Consider the following 25,705-nt stretch of genomic DNA (forward strand, 5'->3'; position numbering starts at 1 on the left):
GTGGTCCTGAGCTGGATGTGTTGTCCCTTCTTTTGTGCTGGTGGCAGTGCTGTTGAGGTGCACTGAGCTGTTTGTCTTCTGTGCTGATTTCTGTTACTTGGAGAGAGCTTCTCTCTCCTTCTTGTCCTTCCTTGGCCTCTGTGGCCCTGGGTCTGTGTTTTCTATTCTTTTCTCTCTAGCTGAACATGAGTAAGCTGCCCGTGTCCTGGGAGGAAGGTCTTGTTACATTCCTTAGCAGCATTTGCACCTTTATAATCTCTTTTCAGTGTTTTCACCAGTTTACCTTTCCTACTCATTCTCAGCATCCCTTGGTTTCTACTTTTGAAACCTCCCTCTTTCCCTTCACAATTCACAATTCAGCTGGGGAAAGCCAGAGCTCCTTGGATTCCTTGCTTCATCATTCTCAACATTCCCATTTGCCCTGTCACTCATACTTGCACCTTCCTTTTTTTCCTTTCCTGTCTTCTCCTTTTTCTTGTCCAGGCAGCTCTGTCTGTCCAGCCAGCTCTTTCTGTGGCATCTCAGATATGCTCTTCCATCTTGCTGCTGCAGAGCAGCTGCTGTGACATGCCTTGGTCGCTCACCCCCTGACCAGGGCAGTCACTTTGTCTCTCTTATTTCCCTCCTTCCTTCTCTCTTCTCTGTTCAAAATGTAGCATGTAAGACCCTGCTCCTCTCCAATCACTTGGCCTCCTTGGTGGCAACTTGGCTGCTTCTCCACTTTCTTCCCCTTCCTATCATGTTCAAGCTGTTTGATTCCAAATTTTTCAAGGCCAGAGGTGACCTTTGTGGCTGAAAGGACACAAAGCAGTGCCCCCCCTGAACAAGCCCCTGCCTCAAGTTTCATTACCACAGTTGGACTGCTGCAACATTCCTTTTAGAGAAGAATTTGCTGTTGGTTTGAGAACATTTGTACTGCCTCTGATAGGCTTTGTCAGTAATTATTTACCTTCACTGCTAAAGATGGACGTTCTGTGTTAGTGGGAATTTCTGCAGTATCTGATTTCCAGCCCTTGGAAAATTTACATCTTTTGTATCCTAGATTTAAGAGCAAAGAGCACGTCAATCAAAATTCTGGTCTGTTGTAACTACTCACATTCCTTTTTACCATCTCTGGTTAAGTAAACAGTGCAAGCACCTTGAGGCACTATAAGCATATTTTCCAAACCTCTAATCTTTCTCTTGGCATTCCTCTTAGCTTTCTCCACTGTTTCAGGGACACTGTAGGGTTATGAATCTCAAACCCCACAAAATATTCCAGTAATAGCTGTGCTTTTGAAAAATTTCAGAATAATTTGGACTTTCTACTCTGTGTTCCCTTGTTTGTACAACAAAGCATCCCATTAGATCTTTCAGTCACTGCTTTAAAAGGCCAGGCTTTGTTCAGCTGCAGAATCCTCATCCTGTGAGTCCAATCTCCATTTTTTGCACCTAAATACACAGCCTTAGTTTTGTGCCTGTTGGGATATATGTTTTTGCATACTGCCCAAGCAATCCATATTGTTCTGTGAGTGATCTCTCCTCTTTACATTGCACCCTGCCCTAAACTTTGTATCCTTTACAGTCTCTATCAGTAATATGTTGGTTTTAGTTTTCTCTCAGGTTATTAACAAAATACCCAGATTTGTCCCTGCTTGAGGTAGTAAAACATCATTGCAAATAATTTCTGTCTCTCTTCCATTTAGAGATAGTCTGTTTCTAATATATAACATGGTCCCTATTACTTTGGTATTTTCATTAGAAAACTAGTCAAGCATTTAGAATCAAGTTAAATTACCAAATGGTCTATGTCAAAAGCAGTACTTTTATCAGACAAATTTGTAATTTTGTCAAAAAAGATATCACAATAGTTTAAGGAGATTTGCTGCTCATATATTTGTGGTGTTTGGCACTGATTGTATTATTCCACTTCTTTTCTTTTAATTGAGTCTCATATTAGCTGCTCTTTTATTCTGTCTGAAATCAAAGTCTGTCTGGGGTCCTGTGGTAACTTGGATGGTTCTCCTTCCCTTTTTGGGCATTGGCACCACTTCCATTGAACTGGGACTTAATCCATAGTTCAAGCCTTCTGCAAAATCAGCAGTAACAGTCATTGTCCAGACCTGCTAATTTAAACATATTTACTTTCTGTAGCTGGTGTTGGAATGGAAAATATTTCATAGTTATCATATGGTATGATTGTATCACTGAATAAGGAATAGCAATATTTATTTAACACGTCTGCCTTGCCTACAATGTCATTTGCAATTTCACTGTCTTTAACAAGCAGTGGTCTGGTTTTAATTACCAACTGGTGTACTTTTCCTTATTTTTTATGTTAATTCTTACTTCTATTTTTATTAAAATGGTCTCTTATTTTTACTGTAGGATTGTTGCTTTTTTTTAAATGGTAACAAAATATTCTTAAAGAGTTCCTAATTATCCTTCCTAGTTCTCAATTTAAATGAATATTGACATATTTCTCTTGGCTTTTTTCAGCTTTGTTAAACTGATCCTTTTTCAAATGCTAGATATGCATTATTATTGGGGCTATAGTTTTATTTACATATAAATGTAATTACTATGGTCACTTGTGGCTGTGAATAGACTTAAATTTAAACTTTTTCAAGATTACATCTAGTGTGGAATAGCTTTGTGCTGAATGCTAAAATTGAGTTAGTGAATTTCTCAGGGTAATTCCAAGAGCACCGTGATGGTGCCCTGCTATAATTTCTTTTCATTTCCTCTCCACATCCCATTCATATTGCCTCAGTCCTCTGTGTCCATTGTGTTCCAGGCACCTGCTTTTCCAACCCATCTTCCAGCCTCCTTCCTGTAACTGACCCATATAAGTTAAAATCAGATCACTCAATCCTGGCTCTTTCTAACTAAAAATAGCCACCCAGAAAGATCCTCCTCTGGCTCTAATTGCTATTATTTTCTCTGTAGACATTTAGGTAATGACTGTGTGTTCCTCTGTGATGTTCAGCACCAAGCCCTTTGCCTGTGCTTCACAAGTAGATAAAAACAGAGTCCATTAAAGGCGTAATTGCTTTGATGAGTTTTCGGTCTGCCTTGGTACAGCAGCTCCCACAGAGCAGGACTCCTGCTTTCTCCTCCCTGAAGGCACATCCTGTGGGAAGGATGTTCCTCATGGCACATTTCTGAGCACAATTATAGTAACTGGTCTCTTCTCTTGCTGCAGCTTGCTAAGTTTTCAGAGGACACTCTCAGCAGCTACACAGAGATGGTATCTTCTCAGGTACTATTATTATGAATTGTTTTCCTCCATCTTCACTGCAGAACTTCATGGTATCCTTTCCCTTCCTCTCTGATCTCCTGCTTGTTGCTAGACCCTTTTGACTTGTGTCAGTTGTCCATTGTCACTCATTTGTTGCTTTAATTTGCTGTGCATGCAGGTTGCATGTCTTTGCCCTCCATCTCCCCATGTAAATACTGCTGTGCTGACTGGAGTTTGAGGTGACCTCAATACTGAGTCCAGTTGGGCTTTTCTGAATATTGCAAATGGTTTGAAATCAAAATTTTCTGTCCTGGAGATAGTACCTCTTTCAAGTCCTGTTCTAGAAGTAAAATAAACTTTGTATGGTGTGTGTCTGAATGAAGCAAAGTATTTTGCTTGTACCAGAAAAACTTTGTTCAAGCCAAAACTAAAACCCAGAGGGAACAGTGGTCAGCACCCAGACCAAACTGCAGAGGGGCCATGGGATATTCAGGCTCTTTAAAAGTCTGATCCTGCCCCATAGGCTTCTTATCAGGGTTAAGCACATTACTGGTGCTTCCAGAGCTGGGGCAATTAAACATTCAGGAGCCTTTTTGCTGGGGAAGGAACTACTCTGGCCACTCTATAAATTGCATCATCCAGGTTAAACAGGTGGGTAGAGGAAAGATCTTCTCTGTCTGGTGTTAAGAGATTCCCCTTTCCATAAGGAGGCAGATGGACTCCAGGAGTGATTAAGAATCCCTTGATATGACAAGAATCAATTCCTGTCTCCTTGCTCCCAGTCACTCAGAGGAGTGCACATGGGTGCACACACGTCTTTCCTTTGCTGAATATTTTGTTGCCTTTCTGTGCCAGTTCATCATTTAGCTGAGATGTTTTTCAGGTATTAAATGGGGTTGATTTTAGCTGATCTGCCTTGTTGAGGAGATCTGTTTCTTTCCTTTTGTAACATTTTTGCTTACAAGAAACTGGTTTAAATAAGAGCATTTTTTTTGGTGATAGCTCCAGATTGTTTTGCATTTGAGCTTACTGCTGAACTAACCATTAGGATCCAGGGAACATGATTTGAGGAGCTTTGGGGGAAGTGCTCTGCAATCACAGTATTCCAGAATAACAGCTAAAAAGCAGTAAAATAACACAGTAATTCAGTCCTGGTTTTGCTGGCTTTAGGATTGCCAGAGGAAAACACACAGCTCTAGTGCTTGGATTGATTACTGCCATCCAGACTCCCTGTGAAACATATCTGTGCAGAAAATGAAGGGTGCCAACTGGACATTTTAATTTTGCAAAATACCTCCTTCTTTCTGTTCCATTACAATTCCTTTGTAAGAATGGAGTAGTCAGGGCACCTTGGCTTTGTTTCAGGTGTTATCATTGCCTCAGTAACCTATAGCAAGTCACCTCAGCACAGGGACCCCATCCTTTACCTGATTTGCAGCATGGTGGTGGGAACTCAAAGGCCTCAAACTCCACAGTCCAAGGGCTTGAGTTACTTCAGGATAAAAACACCAAGAGGTGACAACTGATTCACTTGAAATGAACTCACTTCAGGATTAATTTCTGTGTTTTTGGGTAGACGAGAGGTAGTTTCAGTGAATTCTCAAGTCAACAAGCAGACTGACTGTTAGCAATCAGTGCAAAGGGAAAGAAATGCTTTTCCCTGAACACCAGCACTGTATCAGGTAACAGGTTCCCACAGAGGCTGATGTCTATCTTACAGTGTGTTGAAAGTGAAAGCAGGTAATGTCATACTCCCTTTTTCCCTGCCCTCCCTTCATCTTCCACTGAAGGAGTCTCTAACTGGCTGATGTCCTCTGCTTCCCTCCTCAGGAAATGATACGCTGTATCTGGAGCCACTTCCTCTGTGTCTTAAAAGGCAATTCCCCAACTCTGAGCTTCACTTCCAGCTTGCTCCACAGTCTGGGATCTGTCACTGTGAGTATTGCTGGGTTGTCAGAAAGAGGAGCCCTGTGAGGATGCTTCATTTGCATCATTTGTGTCATCATTCCTGAGCACAGACTGCAAGCAGTTCACTGGGCTGGAATTAGAAACCCTTCAGGCACCTGTCTTTGTAGAAGAGTTTATAACTGTCCTGTCATGTCCAAGCACATTTACAGGCTAAAACAATAGTTTGAGATACTCTGTGACATCTGACAGGATGTCTGTATCTTCCAGCCCTAGTTCTGGTTAAATTATCCTCTTGATTCCTATGCAAGAACCAGCTGGTTTGGGTCCTGGAAAGGTGAAATAGGTTGAATAGTTGCTTCCTTCCCTTAGTCTTCATGCATGCATAGTTTTGTAATATGCTGAAGTAAAATTGGTGTTAAGCAACCCATCAGTCTTGTTAGAGCAAGGAATTTTTGGATTTCTTGGAGTGTTATTAGGTGCAGTTTCTTCAGAGAGCAAGTTGGTGAGGGAGAGACTTGTCTATCCTCCCATGTGTTTATTAAAGTCATTATATTTACAACTATGCATGAGCACAGATGTTTTCACTAAGATTTTGCTTTCTTGTGGGTGTTGTGGGATGTTCTAGGTGCTCTGCTGTGTAGACAAGCAGGGGATTCTTTCCTGGCCAAACCCCAGCCCAGAGACTGTTCTGTTCTTCAGTGGGAAGGTGGAACCACCTCATGACAGCCACGAGGACCTGACTGATGAGCTTTCCACACGGTCCTTCTGCCATCCTGAGATGGAAGATGAGGTGGGTGACCCTTAGTCCATAATGTCATGTGTTGGCTGCGATCATAATTTGACTGACACAAAATGTGATATTATAGAGGGGCCTTGTAGAGAAGTCCTGTGCCATATTTCTTTGCCTAAAGATGAGGAAGCAAGCAGGGATCCTTTTCTACAGGAGTCCTGAAGCAGCAGGTGAAGCAGCAGTGTTCAGCTGCTGCATCATCACCCTGTGCTCTGTTGGTCTCCCACAGCCCCATGAAAGAGATGCTTTGCTCTCGGGCCCCCTGGCAGACACAGTGCACATGGCCAATGAACAGGAGAGGAACAACTGGTCTGGTGATGCTCCAAAGGCTCCTGAAGCCTCTGCCCACCGGAAGCCAAACAGCAGAAACAAACATCCCTCTGGATCCAACGTGAGCTTTAGCAAGGACACGGAGGGTGGAGAGGAGGAACACACTCAGGTAAGACTTCCTGGAGGCTTTTATGGAGCTGTAACACCAACTCAAACCCATTGTTGGGGAGTTTAACTGGGAATTCCCTGCAGGATTCCAGGCTCAAACTGTATTCATTGTAACAAGCCACAATTTCTCTGCCTGTTGGACCAGGTTGCTGGGGACAGCGAAGTGTTGGCTTGTGAGGCTGAAGACTTTGTGTGTGACTACCACCTGGAGATGCTCAGCCTGTCCCAAGACCAGCAGAACCCCTCCTGCATCCAATTTGATGACTCCAACTGGCACATGCACCTGAATTCCCTCAAGCCTCTGGGCCTGAACGTGCTGCTCAACCTGTGCAACGCCGGCGTGACCGAGCGGCTGTGCCGCTTCTCCGACCACCTCTGCAACATCGCCCTGCAGGAGACTCACAATGCTGTGCTGCCTGTCCACGTGCCCTGGGGCCTCTGTGAGCTTGCCAGGCTGATAGGTGAGCAGCAGCTGGATGAACAGACATGCAGAAATCAGAGCTGTCAATAGACACTTAATCCTTGGAGAGTGTGAGAATATTTCCCCAGTCCCATTTGCTGAGGAGGTGGAAATACAGAGCTGGCTCTGTTGTTGTTTGGTTGCCAGAAGAGTTTATTCAAGAGATGGCTTTTGGCGAGTTCTGACATTGTCAGTGCTGTCCAAGAACAAATGTTATCAAGGATAGTGCCAGCCAGCCCTGGCTAGGCTTCATATTCTCCTGGTGTGAGACTGTCAGTCTCATCAGGAGACAAAGAATACCTGCTAATGAGCAGATATCTGGCCTGTCTTTACTGTAGGGCTTTACAGGGAGTTTGGGGATAAATAATGTACATCAGCTCATTTTACAGATGGGAAAATGGAGGCATAGGGGCAGTAAGAGATTAGAGGTAACACTAGGATTAAAAACTGGAAACTTGAACTCACTTCCCTGCCTGTCCTGTGATGTCACCGTTACTCTCACCAGTAAACAAGAGCATGAACACTGTAATTACTCATCTAGTCCTTTGGAGTGTTTTTCATCCAAGATCTTGAGCCATATTTACATAGGTGAACTGTGAGCACAGCTCACCTACCAGTTGCTGTGGAGGTGTCAGAATGAGCACAGGCAAAGTGGGTGGCACGGAATCAGGAGAAGGGACTTCTCTTTTGCATTGATTAGAGCCTGATTTTCCTCCTCCTTTTGTTCGTGTTTCAGGTTTCACACCAGGTGCTAAAGATCTTTTCAAGCAGGAGAACTATTTGGCTTTGTACCGCTTGCCAAGTGATGAGATGGTTAAGGAAACCATCCTGGGGAAGCTTTCATCCATCACCAAGAGGAGACCCCCCCTGAGCCACATGATTAACCTCTTTGTGAAGGACACCAATACCAGTAAGGCTGCCTTTTTTTCTGGGCATCCACTTGGCACAGGGGGAGCTTTTCCTCAGAGAGTCCAGAAAATGTCAGGCTGGAGGAGCCTGGAATCACTGTGGGGTGATGCCTCTGCTCTGCCCATGGCCAGATGTGATTAACAAACCTCAGTGATCATCTGTGGTATTCTGAGGGGGGGAAAATTCTTCCCAGCCTTGGCTCACTCCAGGATCACAAATAATTTTTTAAAAATATTTTAGATAGCTACTATATTTTAGGTATAGTAGACCTGTTTTCTGTGAACAAATGGCAGTACAGAGTGTGGTATGGGTTTATTGAGTTTTTAATAGACTTCATGATGGTAGTGAAACTAATACTGCGTGGGGTTGAATATCACTTTGGGTTTTAGTTAATAATGCTCATCCTTCTGATAAATCATAAACCAATATCTTTGTGAGTTGTCTAGTGTATTATATTACACACTCCTATATTGCATACTAAAAAGAAATCACGAAACTCCCATGCAAACTCAAAGTGACCATGAATGTAAACCTGAAGTCATGCAGACTTCTCCACTCTTTCTACACCTTTCTGCTCTCGTAGGAATGGGCCAGGATGGAAAGGATGTACAGCTGGCTGAGGTCTTAAAGCACCTCAGAAAGATTTAACAGCTTGCCTCTCAGAGCTCTTAGTCTCTTTGTAATTCCTTAAATTGACTGAACTTGGCTCTCTAGAGTTGACATATGTTCAATATTGAGTCTGAAATATGATCATTGTGCTGGCCAGAGTTTTACCAGGTTAAATTGTCTTCTCTCACCCACTTCTTCTTAAATTCTTGTCTTTAGCTGGGGAGGAGCTTTTTCATTTGTTCTTATTGCTGCTATCTTGCCTTCGTAAATAGGAATTGTTTGGATGCTGAGATTTTTAGTGTAGAGAAAAATCCTTTAATGTTGCCTCATTTCAACTCCTTATCCTCAATTTTAAACGGTTTAGGTTAGAGCCTGGAGCTCAGACGAAGAGGTGTGACCTGGATTATGCTGTCTAGAGTAAATTCTAAGAGGAATTTTGCCAGTTGGGTTTAGTTAACCATTGGAACACCTCTCACACAATGGTCTTGTCCCTTGAAATTTCCTAAAATCCTGCCATTTTAGAACCAGAAATACTGGATTGTGCAGATAACATTGGATGAAGTCAAATGGCTCTGTTTATGCAGAAGTCAGACCAGATGATCATAACTTACCTCTCTCCACACATTATTTGTGAATAAATCTTGGAATCCACCCACTCCCATGACATGCTGCAGTCAAAGCAAGATACATAAATTCTACAGCTGTAGCAGAAATAGGAGGCAGCTTATCTGTATGTTCCTTACTATTCTATTGAAATTCATGTCTCACCATCTCTGTCTTCCTTTGCTGGAGCTGCACTGCTCCATTCCTTTTGATCTGTCTCATTGGCTCAGCTGGAGCAGTTTGGTTCTTCCCAATGAGTCCCAGCAGCCATGAATGGCTGTCATACCCCCTGCCCTATTCATTAGGTTTTTTACCTTTTGCCAGAGAAATCCTGGCCTGAGAGTTCACAATTTGGGAAGGGAAAAGGCTGAGCTCATTTCACTGGCAAGGACAGCTCAGTGAACTCCTTGCAGTTTAAAGTGTCTGCAGTCATTGCCACTTTTCCCTTAGCAGGGCTGTGGTGTGGGATTCTGGTGGGAATTAATGGATTGCAGTTGCTGACAGGCATCAGTGTGGGTACATCTGTGCACGTGGTCATTGCAAGCTCTTGCTCTGTGTCCAGGACATAGGTTTTGCATGGATAAACATCTCTTGTTCCCTCTTTCCAAGCAAGGACTATCTGACCTTAGGAGCAAGGTGGGAAGGATTAGGTGTTTATACAATAAAATTAACCAGAGCTCTGCACAAGTGCTCCTTTGTGTCCCTGAGACAGGCTCCTTCTTTCACACACAGCTCTTATTCGTCTTGGAGGTTTGTTATGCTGATAAACTTGGCTTGTGATGACTATTTATAGCAAAAGCAGAGAGCTGCTCTGTTTTGGAAAATCCTCTGGTGCTCCTGAAGGTCCCTTGCTGGTTTGTGTTGAGGGGATATTCTTGGCTCTGGGTTTCACCTGCCAGTGTGAGCATTAGCAGTCAGCAACAATGCCTGCGAGAAGCCTTTGGGCTCGTTTTTCTTGGCAGTGTTTTAGGTTTTGTTTTTTGGGTTTTTTTTAATTAGCTCAGCTTTGAAGCTATTGGGGGCAAAGTCACAGAGCAGCTGGAGGAGGGAAGGGAGACTCTACGTGCAGGAAATGTTAATGGGTTGATACAAATGAGAGGGAGCAGGAGGTGTGCAGGGGAGACAGCCCCAAGTCCCTGAACTTGTGTCCCGTGCCTGGGACCTGCATCAGGGATGTCACACACCTCTGAGAAAAACTTCTTGACACCTCTGACTACAAGAGGGAATAAGAGATTTTGAGTCTGTATTAAAAACTAAAATAGGGGGAGAAAGAAAGCCAGGACAAGCTGTGGTGTCCACTGATTTTCAGTTCTTCCCTAAAGACAACATGAGTTACTTTTTTAGTGTCTCTTATATTGAACTTTTGACCATCCTGATTTAAAATTTTTTCATGGTGAAAATGTGAAATAGGCTGTTATCTGCCAGGTCACACTGTCAAATTATCTTCTGCTACTTGAATGAAAAGTATTCCAGAATACCTCTTACCCTTTAGTTCTACATCTGGCCTAAAAATGAATGCACTTTGCAGCACAGGCAGACTTTGATCCCCCTAGGCTCATCACTGCTGCTTGTACTTTCCAGACAAGAGGCACAAAGGAATTTCTCTTCTGCTCTGTGGGATGCAGGAGCAAGATATTATCCCACCTTTATAGGAGCAGGATTGATACACTGGGTAAGGGGAGAATAGGAAGGGACTATATGGCTCATATTTTATCACAGCCCTGTTTGAACCCACAGTTAGACAAAGGGCAGTTGCAGGTGCATCATCAATCCTGAACAGTTTCTTGATGGAGACTGGAGACTTTCAGCAGAGGAAAAGGGGATATCTGGAATGCATCAAAGCATTTTGTGGGAACACTCATGTTTTAACAAATAAGGGAGCAGTTGGTGTGATATGCCCTTCCTGGGAGCTGTATGTGTGATGCTGACTCATTGTTCTCCTACACTTCAGGCACTGAGCAGATGTTTTCTCATGGGACAGCTGACATCATCCTTGAGGCCTGCACTGACTTTTGGGATGGTACTGATATCTACCCCCTCTCTGGCTCTGACAGGTGGGCAGCTTTCTCATGTGGGGCATGCAGGAGCTGCATATAAAATGCAGAGGGAACCTGGTCTCTCTGTTCAAATTCTTTTTGTGATGCTTGTTTAGCTTTTTAAGAGCTTCAAGTAGGTTATGAACATGAGCCATCTCTGCTTGTAATTAATTGTTATCATAGCATGTAAGAGATTAGATATCAACAAGCATTCAGTTGAACTGGAAGAGCAGCCACTTCTTACTGTATCTGTTGGGATATTGTTCTCTTGTAAGTTGATTCTGACTGTACTGTGTAGTAGGGCCAAATTATAATCAGGTCATGCTGGTGGCAGAGGATTTTTTTTTTTGCTTTTCAAGAAAAATTTGTTGTCTTACATGAAATGCAAAATAATCAATGGTGCCTGAACCAGTCCACACAATGCATCACACCCTTGGAGTCCTGCTGCAGTACCTGACAGTGTGTGCTGCATTTTCATCTACACGCTGAATTGCTGCTCCTATTGGTACAGCAGACCAGTAATGTTTAGTTTCAGTGACTTTTCATATTGTTCTTCTAAATCTACTTATCCTCAGGTGTGAAAAAACTGCCACTTATCCTTTTTGGAATATTGATCACGTTACAAGCAAATTAAAAATCTGATGTGTAGCCTAATTTGTTAACTTTGTGAATTCAGCTTAGAGAAGGAACTTTACCTTATTTCAGTGACTGAATATTGACTAAATACAGCTCCTGGGACCCAGACTCTGAAAGGGGATAAGAGAAAAGTCTGCTCCTGCAACTATCTCTGCCATAGATCCTGTTGTCAGAGTTGTCAGTTCCCTCTTTGGTATTTATCTTCCTACAGATAAATTATATCTGATGAATTAAGCTTCTGCTGTCATGCAGTGAACTTTCTTGGAGTCATCTGGCAGCCATATAGAGCACATTATATTAATAAGTGTATTTGAAGAGCTCTGTGTTCATACCCATCAATCTGATGAGCAAAGAGAAACATTCACCACTGCCCCTGCTGGAATATGTGTTCTTGTTGCCCTGCAGTGCCTGCAGCTTGGAGAATGCAGAAGCAGTAGGGAAGGGCTTCTTCAGCCTTTCTAACCACTCTTTATGGAAGATGTTTTTCCAAATACATGGAATAGCATTTCTGTATTATCAGAAACGTGGCACATTTTTGCTCACTTTCCCTGTTTTCTCCCTCTTGCACACAGGAAGAAGGTGCTGGATTTCTACCAGCGAGCCTGCCTGTCAGGATACTGCTCTGCCTTTGCATACAAGCCCATGCACTGTGCCCTGTCCTCCCAGCTCAACGGCAAGTGCATCGAGCTGGTGCAGGTGCCGGGGCAGAGCGCGATCTTCACCTGCTGCGACCTGCCCGGGACCACCCCCATCAAGCAGAGCAGCCGCAGGAACAGCTGGAGCTCAGATGGTATGTGTGGCTGCAGCAGCTCTGCAGCTCGCCCAGGGGCTGCAGCTGATCAGTCTAGAGCTGTAAGAACGTTGTTATTCAGAGTAGCAGATGGGAGTTTGGAAGGAAGAGTTTCTGGAGTAGATGCGTTTTCGGAGGAAGTAGCGATGTGGCAGCTGGTAGGGGTATTTCTAGTTAAGTTATTGAAGCTTACAGAGAAATTCTTCTCCTTGTGGGAAGTCTGTTTCTAAAGTAGGCTACAGAAAGTCAAGACTTCTGGGTGTTTCAGTACTTGTTTTGCTGTTTGTCTGATTTTATGGAAATCACATGTGATGGGCTTTTCAAAGGATTGAAGTCTATAGTGCTATGCAACTCTTGATCCTTCACAGATTTTGTTGCTGTACTGGTTCCCACTAGATGAACATGACATGTACATGTCCTTCAGAACAGCAATGGAAACTGAGAAGGAAGCACATACCATTACATAAAACCAGGAGGCTCTTTTGGAAAACCAGCCTTAACCTCTTTCTGCCGTGGTCTTCCATTCTGTAAAATGTGACTAGTGGGGTTTCCAACAGCTAGGAACAATTATGACTGTTTTCAATTATGACACTTTTAAGTCCCACCTGTGTGAAGTGTTTTATTATTTTGTTTTTCATGCTGCATCCAGCCCCCATTCACCACAGACTGATGTGGTGCTGATGGTGAAGGAGCCCTGTCAAAGAGCCTTTGCAGGCTTTTTGGAAGTTTTTGCAGGGAACATGATTCAGTTCCTTTGCATCAGCCCCTCGTGCTCTGATGCCATTGTGCCTCAGCTAGACTTACCATGTTGTTTAGGCACAGTAGGATGTGTTTAAAATGCACATGTGAACATTATGAAGCACACATCCTTGACCTTTCTACCCAAATTCCTTGTGACTGATCCCTGCCTTCTGTTTTATCTTTTTCCTTTTCATGCTTGCTGTTTCCCACTTGTGTTCTTGGTCTCCTGTGTGGGGATGTCCTGAAACCACTTCTGTGACTGGGTATGATGGGACAAATGGATGTTTCTTCATCTTCCCTCCTGTATTTGCGTCCCTGCACATTTCTGTGTCGGGGCACCGTGTCCTTGGGTGTCACCTTGGTGGCCTCCCCACCACGTGTCCTTTGATGCACACGTGGCCTCCCATGTCTCAATGGGATTGCGTGTTGCTTGCATGCCTGAAGAAGGGATTGGGGAAGTGATGGAGAAGGAGGACTGTATCCAGGCTCTGAGTGGACAGATCTTCATGGGAATGGTCTCATCTCAGTATCAGGCCCGCCTTGACATTGTCCGCCTCATTGATGGATTGGTCAATGCCTGCATTCGTTTTGTCTACTTCTCCCTGGAAGATGAGCTCAAAAGCAAGGTAAGCTGTCTTTGCTGACCCCCCTGACCTTGCATGGCCCCTGGTTGTCTGACTGGAGAGTTTAGCTCCAGTGCAATCTGAGGTTAATCTGATTCAGCCCACTAATGAGTCCAGAAGGTGCCTGTGTTCCAGTATGGCATCAGTCTGCAGTGCTCTGGCCTGGGAAGCCACTCTAAAACCCTTTGTCTGCTCACCCACAGGTGTTTGCTGAGAAAATGGGTCTGGAGACTGGCTGGAATTGCCACATATCCCTAACACCCAATGGTGATGTGCCTGGCTCAGAGATCCCCCCATCCAGCCCCAGCCATGCTGGCTCCCTGCACGATGACCTCCATCAGGGTGAGAACTGTGCCTTGGTCACTGTGAATGCCATGTGTGTCCTGGGTGGTTCTTTTGAACCCCTTCATAGGTTCCTGTGTCCACACCAGACACGTGATCTGTCAGAGCTTTGAGCACAAAACTGGATGGGCCTCAGGTGTGTGTGTAAGTGACATCACATTTATAGCCTTTCTAGCCAGCCAGTACCAAGGAAACACATCCTTCTATGCACCAGCTGCCATGAATTTTTGTGCTCATGAGTGCTTCTGGTTCTTGCTGGGACCCTGGTCAAGCCACTGAAGGTCACTTTCCTGTGCATTACTCTTTTTTTTTTTTTTTTTCTTACTTCAGCTGGGATTTCTTTATTCTCTTCCCCTAGAAGGACAGCAGAACAGATAAAGTATCATGTCTCAAAAGAGCAGAGACTAGGCTCACATATCTACCTCTGAACAGATTAGTCATCTAAAAATACTGCATTTTATATGACTGAGTGGGAGATCTGAGTGTTGCTAACCCAGAAAATCAGACTTCACGTTTCCTGGCTTCTGCAGTGCCACGTGCATGTCCCACGTGGGTGGCACAGGGGTGGCAGAGGCAGCTTTGTGATTGTTTATGCTGCTTCTCTCTGCTCCAGTGTCCCGAGATGATGTGGAGGGACTTCTGCTGATGGAAGAGGAAGGGCACTCAGATCTCATCAGCTTCCAGCCAACAGACAGTGATATCCCCAGCTTCCTGGAGGACTGCAACAGGGTGAGGGCCCCTCTCCCTGGACACCTTCTGCTGTTGTCATGGGCAGGAGTGTCACCTCAGTACTCCCAGAGAAATTCCTTTTCAAAGGAGATTGGTTTCCTTTGGGACCCTTGATTTCTCTCACCCTCTTCCAGCTTGGTGTCTAGAGCCTGGGAAATCTGGGATTCTCTCAGTTAGTTACTTTTGCTGAACAGCTCTTTGCTTAGGAGTTTGGGAGTGCAGGTTACCAAACTTGGGGTGACCTTGAGAGCTGCATCTCAGTTCCTCTGGGTCTCACGGGCTGGGCAGGGAGTGGGAACATCCCCACTTTCCATGCAGACAGAAGAAATGTTCTCTCCTCCAGCTGTGAGCCACAGACTGGTGCTGCCCAGTGGTTGGAGTGTGAGACCAGCCCTTCCTGCTTCACAAAGACCTCACATGTGCTCAGCAGAGATTACAGGAATATCAGAGATACGGATCAAAAAAAATCTTATAGGCCTGGTTTTAGAAGGCAAGAACCCTTCTTGCCCTGCTGCAGGTTGATGTGGCTGCAATTGAAATAGATCCAGGTGTCAGAAGACAGCAGATGTGTCTGTCTAGATTCTCCACACAGGCAAAGAGTCCTTAGGAATCCTCGAGCACAGGTTTGTCACACTGACCCTACAAACCCTGAGGGCAAGCACAGGCAGATTGGCAGGTCAGTGTAGAACTTTATGAGAAAACTTTAGTCAGTGCCTTGGGAAAGCCAGTTCTATCTGCTGGATCATTAATTTGTATCTGGTCTTGAAGTTGCATCATTCTAGGAATCATCATTTCCCTCTGAAATGCCTCTCTCACACCCCCTGCTTAATCTGTCCTTTCTCTTTTCCAGGCCAAACTCCCCCGGGGGATCCACCAGGTGAGACCTCACCTCCAGAACATTGACAACGTGCCTTTGCTGGTGCCCCTGTTCACAGACTGCACCCCAGAGAGTAAGTGGCCTTTCCTACTCCTGGCCATGAATTCCTTCCCCAGCTCCTTGGTCTGGCTCATCCAAGTGTGGAATGGGTGAAGGGAAGGGGATACCTTCCAGTAATTTAGAAGGAGATATTGATATTCATTACCCTCTGTTGCTACCTGTGGGGAGCCAGGTGTTAACTGAATTTTAGTGCAGCTGTTGTCCAGCTGCTGAATTGGGCTGAGAACCACTCCTTTCAATTTGCATTCATAGGAGACACAAAAGCAAACATCCAAAATGCTACTGCCTTTCATTAAATAAGTGTTATCAGTGTACCAGGAGACTTTGATCTGTGCTCACAGCTCTTTTATAACTTGGAAATCACTTCCCAGAAGAATTTTCTCCTGGCAGTTGCTGTTAACACCTTCTGCTGCTTTGCAGTTTTTGATTGCAGGAAACAGAAAGGACAAAATCTCTCTCTCTCTCTCTGAGGTATTACTTAAAGAAAGGGCCTGAGTGCTCAACTGGCAGATAACTGCCAAATCTCCAGTAAGTGTGGAGCATCATGATGATTTGCCATTTTAGTACCTCTGGTCACAGTTTCCAGCATGTCAATCACAATCCAGGCTGCCTTCACACTTAGTGCCCAAATTTCCTGTCTCTGACAGAAGTGGCAGCTCCCCCCCTGACCCAGCCCCTCACTGTGCTGCAGGTCTTTGTGCACCAGGCATTTGGTAAAGGTGTTTGCAAGGGAATCTGCAGAGGGGAAGCTTGGGGGTTTTGCCAGGAGCATTCTGGAAAATCCATGTATACACAGAACATGGTGCATGGAGCTACAGAGCTAAAATCAGATCTGTCTGACTGAGAGGCTGCAGGGATGTCAATAAACTTCTTGATAAAGGGTAGAGGTGGTGGTGGGTGGGAGTGCAGGAACAGGGGCTGGCTCTGGGTATGGCTAAATGTGGCATTTTGGAGTGGTTTGTTACATTCCCTCCCTTCCTTTAGACTTGCAACAACACTAGTGATGTGCTGCTGAGTTTGAAACACTGTATTTATTTTCAGTTTGAATTATTTATTTTATTTCTGGTGTTTTCTAACAAGAGTGTTTGATGCTGAAGCTCTTTTATGCACCCAGGCTACATCTACAGCTCTGGTCTGAAAGAGATGTGCTGGAGATGCAAATCTCTGGGTCATAGTTCTGTGAACCACAGATAATTCCTGCAGTGGCAGGTCTGTAGAGCACCTGGTCTGCAGTTAATTAACTATCTAATTGTGTGCTTTGACTGTGGATCTCAATGTACACAGTGGTGAGTATCAGATGGGGCAGTTTTAAAGAATCTGTTTGTTATCCAGTTTGGAATGAGTGTGAAACACTGCATTTTTGTGTGCATAATGACATAACACACTATTGCTCCTTCTGTCCCTCTGCAGCCATGTGTGAGATGATCAAGATCATGCAGGAGTATGGGGAGGTGACCTGCTGTCTGGGCAGCTCTGCCAACCTTCGGAACAGTTGCCTCTTCCTGCAGAGTGATATCAGGTGGGGCAGGGGCTATTTCTCCTCCAGCTGCCTTTGTCTTCATCCTAGCCAGTACCCACAGCTGTGGGTTGTGCAGGGAGGTGCTCACAATTGCTCTGTCCATTTTGTCTACAAGAGGGAGATTTGGGAGGATTGGAGGGGATGTTTGTTTAAGGCCCTTGACACACAGAGGTGTTTCCATGTCTGAAAGGATGACAGTCTCTTACATGCTGGACTGTTGTGCCCCAGCTGCCATTACAGATGCTTCCCATTGGGTGAAAGAGTGAAAGTACCCCATGGATCAGCCAGTTTGTTGACCTTGTGCCACAAACCCAAATATGTTCATTGTTTCTCTGTGAATAACTGAAACTCTAGGGAGTTTGATCCTAATTTCATGTTATAGTTCAGGCTTCTCTAGCTGAGCACAGTGTACAGAGCAGGGCACATAACAAAGTGAGCTTCCAAGCTGGACTGCAGTGAGACAGTTTCCTTTCTGGGATGAGACCTTTCACCAACACCTCTGTGTTGTCCTTGCAGTATAGCCCTGGACCCTCTCTACCCATCCCGCTGCTCCTGGGAGACCTTTGGCTATGCCACCAGCACCACCCTGAGCAATGGCTCTGAGGAGCTCACCCCTCTGCAGCTCTCAGGGCAGCTCAACAGCCTGCCCTGCTCCATGTCCTTCCGCCAGGAAGAGAGCACCAGCATCATCAGGCTCATAGAGCAGGTGAGCCAATGCTCAGAGCCAGGAGCTCACACCAGCATTCTGCTTGAGGTGCCCACAGTGCTGCCAGCAGGAGCTTTGCTTGTGTCTCCTGGCCTTTGTCCAGGAAGCACAAGAGGGAGAATCTTCCTGCCTGACCCTCCTGGTCCAAGGTGTAGGGAGTAGTTTGGAAATGGTGCCTTGTGGCAACAGAACGTGAATATTGTTCTTCTGGATGAAGTATAATCTTGCAGAGATCCCTAGCCAGGGAGAGAAGGAGAACTGAAACCCCAGAAAAGCCAGGAGTTCAAACAATCTTACCCCTTGGCTAAATCCTGCCTTTCCTTCAGAACCTCTCCATGTAGACAAGAGACCTTCCTTTTTTGCTTTCAGTGTGTCCAGATGCTCTCCCCTCCCACTTCCCCTGCAGGCCAATGTTCTGCCCCTGCCTGCCAGCAGCTGCTCTTGGCTGGCAGCTGCTCCCTGCAGGCTCTGAGGGTTTGTGCTTCCTTCCAGGCCAGGCATGCGACGTACGGGATCCGCAAGTGCTTCCTGTTCCTGCTGCAGTGCCAGCTGACCCTGGTTGTCATCCAGGTGAGTCCTGGCCTGCCTGGGGACAGCGTTTGGCTCAGAGGACAGGAGGGGATGTGGGTGGCTGCAGTGGGGCAGCCTCGAGGGAGGAACGTGGCCTTCAGTCAGGTTTGCACAGTGTGTTTGGGGAAGTTACAGACGGAGGCTTGGTGATCTCAGCCTGTGCTGCCCCTTCTCCCTCATCCTCATACATTTACCTTCAAATCCTTTTTCCCTGGAGAAAAGCATCCCCTGCAGCTCCTGCCACAGGAACATGTGGAGGGGCTGTGCAGTGGCAGCCCAGTTACCAGTTCATCCCAGTGTTTCAGAGAAGACAGAAGCATTTTGGGTGACAAGTCTGTCCTAGCACTGCTCATGCTCTTCACTCTGGGTTGTTTCTGTCCAGTTCCTCTCCTGCCTGGTGCAGCTGCCCCCCATCCTCAGCACCACAGACATCGTGTGGCTCTCCTGTTTCTGCTACCCACTGCTCAGGTGAGTCTGTCAGGGTGGAATGTGCTCCCACTCCCCACAGGATGCACAGAGCACTCCCTCAGCCTCACTGTGTCCATGCTGAAAGAAAGCTGACTTCACCCACAGCATGCTAAGAAGGCTGCAAGGGTTATTCCAAGCATTTGCTTTGGACATTCTTTGACAGAGTGCTTGGAAGCAGTGACAGGAGCATTTGTGTGCTGCTCTGTTAACCCCTGCCTTGTGTGATGGAAAGTCTGGGGTGTCAGGTGGAGGCCAAGGTACCACAGGTGGTTTTTTTCTTCCTTACACATTTAGAAGTCACTTCTCTCTCTGTCTGCTCCTGCCATGAATAACACCTTCTACAGCATATGTAAAGATAATTGCCAATGCTTCAAGCAGTCTGAGCAGGTTATTTGGGTTCAAATGTTAGATAAAAGCACAATAGCTCTGGTGCCTGAACGCATTACTGAGACACTTAACTTGCCTTTTTCCAGTATCTCGCTCCTGGGCAAGCCTCCCCACAGCTCCATCATGACCATGGCAACAGGAAAAAACTTGACTTCCATTCCCAAGAAGGTAGGTGGCCCCTCAGATTTAAATTCCCACGCATTTTTCTCTTCAGTTTTGTCCCAGTGTTGATGCATAGCTGAGGCCCTGTGCCTTCCTAGCTGGCTCAGTAAATTGATCCATGGCATGAGCCAGGGAGGGAATCCCCTGTTCCAGCATGCCCAGAGGGCAGATCCTCAGTGCAACATCTCATCTGTACTTCAGCTTGTCTTTTGCAGGCACTGATTCTCTGATGGTCCATGGGGAGGAGGTTGTACCAATGACATGCCCATGTCATCCTCCTTCCTTTCCCATTTTCACAGACTCAGCACTACTTCCTGCTCTGCTTCCTGCTGAAATTCAGCCTGACCATCTGTTCCTGCCTCATCTGCTTCGGGTTCACCCTGCATGAGTCCTGCAAGGGGGTGAACACAACCAGCCTCAACCTCACAGCCTGCTCCTCCATCATGCTGCACAGGTGAGGAACTGGGCCTGGCACACACATCCCTACTGCTCCTGCCCTTTCCAGGGAGGACTGATTCCAATCCTCTGACAAGCTTCAGCCTCTTCCATGACCCACCAGGGCTGTAGCCTTGACAGCCACATTGCCCACTGTCACCTCCTTGTACCAGGACAACCTGAGCTCACACACAGATTGCTCAGCTGTTAAAGGAGGACATGGGCCTGGTGGGAACAGGTCTGCTAAGTGCCCACTGTTAATTTTCCTGTGTCCTCTCATTCACTAGCAATGCTTATGGTGCTCCTGACTGGTTTGGGACATTTTCCAATGCTCTCCTGGTAGCCCAGAAGCTCACAGCTGGCCTGATTGTTTTGCACACAGGTAAGTCCCTGTTCCCAGAACCCCATTCTCTGCTCTGGGGGACAGCTTGCATCCTCTGTCTCTTTCTTTGCCCCCTGTGCCAGAGCACAAACTTCCTGATAGAAGCAGTCACTGCAGGGGCCTCACAGCACAGGCACAAATCCCCATCTCACTAAACATTACCCTGGCAGATTAAAGACAGCACCCTCAGAACTGATTCTGCTTCCTACCAGTCTGGTGAAGTGCTGGTTCTGTTCAGTCTCACCAGAGGAGCAAAATTCCTTTTGCCTTCTGGAAAGTTAGTAGCAGCACGTAAAGCTCTCTGAAAATATTCCCTCCTTCAAAAGTGTTTATTTATATAACAGAAACACTTCCAGATTTGATCTCTGTCTTTGGAGAGAGTGGGTTGCAGCACTTTTGTGTCCCTGAGACCACTAAGGCAAGGCAGGGGTGCTTTTCCTGGCAGCTGTTTGGAAGAGCCCAGATAAAATCTGAGCAAGTGCTCAGTCCTGTACAGACAGCCTTGGGTCTCTGGCTAAATCTCTCTCTGGGCTGGAGCTTTCCCCTGTTGCAGCCCTGGAACAAGGGCACACCCAGCCCTGTCCCACTCCCCAGACTGGGCTTTGCCTGCTCTGTTTTAGCTGCCAGGCTGTGAGCCCACCTCACAGTGAACAGTTGTGTGAGTACAACTGCTGCACTGCCCAGCTGCATTCCAGGGACGTGGAATTGCTGTGAGGAGCCTGCTCTGACAGAGCCCTGAATGGCAGGCTGGTTCCAGGGACATGAACCCCATATCCCTCAGAGGTAACAGGTGTTGATGAACCTTGTGAGGTGCTGTGTCTGTGTGTGATGCTGAATAATCCCCTTTTCTCTGCAGTGTTCATATCCATCACCCATGTCCATCGCACCAAGCCCCTGTGGAAGAAGAGCCCCCTCTCCAACCGCTGGTGGACGCTCACTGTGGCTGTTGTGTGAGTACCACGGGCCCTGGGAAGCTGCTCCAGGATGCTCCAGGCCCACTCCAGCACCAGTTTCTTGGTGCTGAGGAGAATCAAGTACATGGTGCTTGATCTCCACTGCTCAAGTGGTGAAGGGTCTCTGTTGTGAGCATTTCACCCTGATGTGCAGATCCTGGGAAGCTTGTCAGGTCTGCTGAGATTTTTCTGTGTCTGTTCTTAACCTTAGAGTGCTGGGGCAAGTGGCACAGACTGTGCTGGACCTGAAACTCTGGGAAAACCTCAACTCTTCTTTGACCTTTAACCACGTCTCCATCTCTCCAGTGGCTTGGCTGCTGGGTTTTCTTTCCTTGGTCCTTGTGGTTATCATCAATGAGATTGTCAAGCTGCATGAAATCAGGTATGGGGGTTGTAGGGAGGATGGGGAGAAAGGGCTGAAGCCTCCCTCCAGCCTGGCCTTGAGCTGCAAAAAATAATGATGCCCAGGGAACAGGGTGGGGAACAAAAAGAAAAAGCTGAGTGCATTGTGTAAATCACCTGGCCATTGTGGGCAGGCCCACGCTCCACCTCCCAGGGAGGAGGCACAGGGGAGGAAGGAGGGTCAGAGAAGGGCAGTGGCAGTGATTGGGTGCAGAAAGGGAGAACAAAATTTCCTTATCTCAAACCAAAGGGAGGGAGACAGCCAAGGTCTGTGCAACACCAGGATGGAACTGGGGAGGGCTGTTCTCTCCATCTTGTCCCATGAGGACAGAGAGGCATTGAATCACAGCAGAGGAAATTCACACAGAGCCTGGGCTGTGGGACTCGTTTGCACGGGAAGTGGCTGAAGCCAAGAATGAGCAGCAGGCAAAGTGTCTGGCTGCTCTTCCCAGCACAGGGAACAGCCAGAGTGGCAGTCAACACTAATGAACATGGATTCAGGAAATGGGCTGGGAGGAAAAGTGGGGATTACAGGGAACCCTGATGGGGATGGAGACACCATCTCAGTTCCTGCAGAGGGTTTCTGGACCTTTCTGTGCTGTGCCTGTTGTCCCTGGAGATGGGATTTAGCTGCATGGGGTAGGACTGAGAGCATGGGCTGCTCTCTGGATTTGATTCCCTTCCCAGGCTACTACAGGCTTCCCTGCTTTTTGGGGCTAGCAGCTCAGGAATGGCAGTGCAACAGCCTTCACCTTTCACCCCTCTGCATACTGACTCTCTTCTTTCTTCTTCTCCAGGGTCCGTGTCCGTTACCAGAAGAGGCAGAAGTTGCAGTTTGAAACCAAGTTGGGGATGAATTCACCATTTTAAAAGCACTCAGCTCAAGTTCCCTGGAGCCAGGGCCAAACAGCCACTGGGAGAGTGGCTGCACCAGAGGCTCAGGGAATTTTCCATCACACTTGCAAACCAGAGCAGCCTCCTGGCAAAACTACACCTGCACCTTCCTGGGGCCCCAGGCAGGGATCCCCCCACAGGTATGCAGCCCCTTCCCAGCCTACCAGGTACCCTCACAGGAACCTGCAAGCTCTGGTGCCTGTTCAGGCTGCTCTTCCTTTATTTATTTATTACTGGAGGTATTTGTTAGTATCATGGTGATGCTAAAACGAAGTGGCTCCTTTCCTCTTTGTGAACAGATGGGTTTCCTGGGCCTGGCAGGAGAATCAGGGACCAGTAGGGCTGCTGAAGAAGGAGATCTCTATTGAAACCCGTTTTGGTTTTCCACTTCAGCCTGCTCTCTGTGTGTGCGTGCCTGTGCATGCCCTCCCTGCCTCCCTGCCCTGTGTCCGGGGCAGAGGAGCCATTCCCCTTGCAGTCCCCAGGGGGCTGGGAGCTCACATTCCCGAGGGGACAGTGGGAAGGGGTCTCTGGACAGCCGGGCTGGGCCAGCCCTGCCCTCTAGTGTCGTTGTCACAGCCATGTGCTGGCTGTGTCAGAAGAGGGATGAGCTGGGGCTTTGGGAGAAGCTGCCTGTGATCCTCTGTTCTGGAGCAGAGGGAGGGCAGCTCTGCCTGCCTGCAGGGAGCCAGCATGGCTCAGCTTCCTGCAGCCCTGTTGAGCCAGCTTTTATGTTCTTTAACAGCCCCCAGAGAGGTTTTTAGCTCTTCTCCTGTTTGTGATCCCAACTGCTCTTTGCTTCAGTAATGTGCCTGCTTGAGAAAACCACAGCTCAAGATAAAGCCTGAGCCCTGACTATCCTGCCTTAGAGGGAGGGGATATCTTTCCAGGCAGGATATCTGCAACTTGCAGTTGTGACTAATGCAGAGCTGGTGAATGGCTCCTTTCCCAATCCCAGGGATTGTGCTGCCTCCAGTTCTTGCTCCCCAAGGCACAGGGAGCCCCACCCAATCATGTCTGTCTGTGATAGTGCTGGGAAGTCTCTCCCCTCTGCTAATGCCTTCACACAGAGCCACAGGATGGTTTGGGTTGGAAGGGGCCTTAAAGCTTATCTTGTTCCACCCATTGCCATGGGCACCCTGCCATGGGCAGGGACACCTTCCTCTGTCCTGGGGTGCTCCAAGCCCTGTCCAGCCTGACCTTTAACGATTCCAGGGATGAGGCAGCCACAGCCTTCCTGGGCAACATCTGCTCAGTGTTTTTCTGGAGGTCTCTTGGTTTGCCTGGGGGGACCCTCCCCTGAGGGCTGTGGCAAACTATGATTGCCCCAGTGCAGCACACAAGCTCCTGAGCTCAGACCTCATCTGTACTGGGAGCACTGGTCCTGCTGTGGGCTGACAGGAGCACACAGGCTTGGCTACCAGAATATTTGCAGGTTATAGAGGTTGACTCTAGTTCTAAACACTGGCTAAAGCTGGTAAATCCTGGCCCTGGTTTTGGTCCCAACATTAACACTACAATATTTGGCTGTTACTTCCTCTTTGGTACCTGAGATTAACAAGAGGCAGCTGATCCCTCCTGGGCAGGCAGGGAGCTGGCTGGAACCCCCAAGCTCTGCCCTGCTGCTCCATCTTGTCTTCCTCACTTTTCAGCCTAAGCAGAGAGCACAGACTCTGAGTGTCTCTAAGCAATACCCTCACCCTGCTGTGGGGCTGGCAGAGGAGCAGAACTGGGTACAGCCAAGCCCTGAGCTCTGGGGACACACTGGGGATGCTGGAGGGGACAGCTGGGGGTGTTCCAAGTCCTGCACCCAGTTCCTGCAGCTGGGGGTGGGTGTAGAGGTCCCATGCTGGCAGGATTGCACGGGACAGGGAGCCAGCAGCTCCCTGGGGAAGCACAGGGCTCCTGTGTCTGCCCACCTTTGCCAGCCAGGCTGGACTGTGCCCTCACTCCCTGGCACCTGCAGGGCTCAGGGAGAACGAGCTGCACCTTCCTCAGCCTCAATTCACTGAATGCCAGCTCCAGATCTGTGACACCTGGCCCCTGAGAAGTCAGCTTTCCTTCCTGATGCCTGGTGGGAGCACAACTGGGATGTGATCTCCTCTGTGGCCAAGCTGAGCTGGAGGCAGGGGCAGCACAGAGCTGCTCACTGCTGTCCCAGCTTTCCAGACCTCAGCTCTTGTCCTGTGCCATGAACTGTTGTAGGTGTTAAAAAGCAGCAAATTCCAGGGCTGCCTGCAGGCCACACCTTCCTCTAGAGAAGGCACCTTCAAGGTTTCCTCCTCTGGGTGATCACAAATGTTTATTTTCCTGCATCCTCCTTCCCCAGCCAGACTTGGAGGGAGCTGAAGTGTATGAATGGAGCCTTTAGGATGGTCTTGCCAGTGCCACCCTTCCCTCAGCCACTGAAGTGTCTAAGGGTCAGAGTGCATGGCTTCAGAAGGAAATTTCCTACATCAAGATGTTTTTAAATGCTGTATATTTTATATTAAATTTTTTGGGATGTATGTAAAAATATTTCATTTGTATTAAAACTTGTAAATTGTATAAAAAAGGAAAAAAAAAAAGGAAACAAACCCAGACCCACAAGCATCCAGTATATGAATGGCAATAAATGATTGTCTTGGATAACACACCCAAGAGTTCAGAATGAGTTTGCACCCAGCAAAGGAAGGAGGCAAAAATGTGGCTGCTGGGGTCAGAGGGTGTGATCTTCCTGTTGCAGGGACACAGACTTGAGAGCTTGATGCTCCTGGGATCCAGTTCTGGCCTTTTTCCCAGTTTCTGCTCAGCTTTGGGCAAATCTGTCCATCTCTGAAAGCCTCTTCCTACAAAGTAAGTTTGGTTTCCTGGATCCCAAGCACTGCTTCAGTCAAGGCTGGAGGCACAGTCTGAATCCCTGTGGGTGGGTGAAAGGTTGGGGTCAGCTGCAAAAGGCACTGGGAGCAGGCAGGAATGCTCTGCCTGGCACATGGGATGGCAGGGGTGTCACAGGGCAGAGCTGGGCACTGGGACACCAGCGTTGTCACCACGTTGCTGTCGTGGTGGTGAGACTC

The 25,705-nt window shown here is 47.2% G+C and overlaps 1 protein-coding gene across 3 annotated transcripts in view; it reads left to right on the forward strand.

The window, feature by feature from the left end:
• Positions 1-25,284, forward strand: part of TMEM94 (transmembrane protein 94) — a 50,282-nt gene extending 24,998 nt beyond the window's left edge. For 2 of the 3 annotated variants that reach the window (XM_064395559.1, XM_064395558.1), the window contains 22 exons: positions 3,185-3,241; positions 5,051-5,155; positions 5,754-5,918; positions 6,148-6,357; positions 6,502-6,817; positions 7,553-7,726; positions 10,889-10,991; positions 12,182-12,399; positions 13,585-13,766; positions 13,967-14,105; positions 14,719-14,834; positions 15,685-15,784; positions 17,182-17,290; positions 17,807-17,996; positions 18,489-18,566; positions 18,949-19,034; positions 19,508-19,589; positions 19,883-20,037; positions 20,306-20,400; positions 21,257-21,350; positions 21,565-21,735; positions 22,553-25,284. In XM_064395559.1, coding sequence (XP_064251629.1) covers positions 3,185-3,241; positions 5,051-5,155; positions 5,754-5,918; positions 6,148-6,357; positions 6,502-6,817; positions 7,553-7,726; positions 10,889-10,991; positions 12,182-12,399; positions 13,585-13,766; positions 13,967-14,105; positions 14,719-14,834; positions 15,685-15,784; positions 17,182-17,290; positions 17,807-17,996; positions 18,489-18,566; positions 18,949-19,034; positions 19,508-19,589; positions 19,883-20,037; positions 20,306-20,400; positions 21,257-21,350; positions 21,565-21,735; positions 22,553-22,625 — 3,018 coding nt within the window. In that variant the 3' untranslated portion in view covers positions 22,626-25,284. The remainder of the gene's footprint in view (positions 1-3,184; positions 3,242-5,050; positions 5,156-5,753; positions 5,919-6,147; positions 6,358-6,501; positions 6,818-7,552; positions 7,727-10,888; positions 10,992-12,181; positions 12,400-13,584; positions 13,767-13,966; positions 14,106-14,718; positions 14,835-15,684; positions 15,785-17,181; positions 17,291-17,806; positions 17,997-18,488; positions 18,567-18,948; positions 19,035-19,507; positions 19,590-19,882; positions 20,038-20,305; positions 20,401-21,256; positions 21,351-21,564; positions 21,736-22,552) is intronic. The other variant, XM_064395561.1, reaches the window with a different exon arrangement.
• Positions 25,285-25,705: the final 421 nt, after the last annotated feature.

Source organism: Passer domesticus, chromosome 20 (assembly GCF_036417665.1).
Source record: "Passer domesticus isolate bPasDom1 chromosome 20, bPasDom1.hap1, whole genome shotgun sequence".
NCBI lineage: Eukaryota > Metazoa > Chordata > Aves > Passeriformes > Passeridae > Passer > Passer domesticus.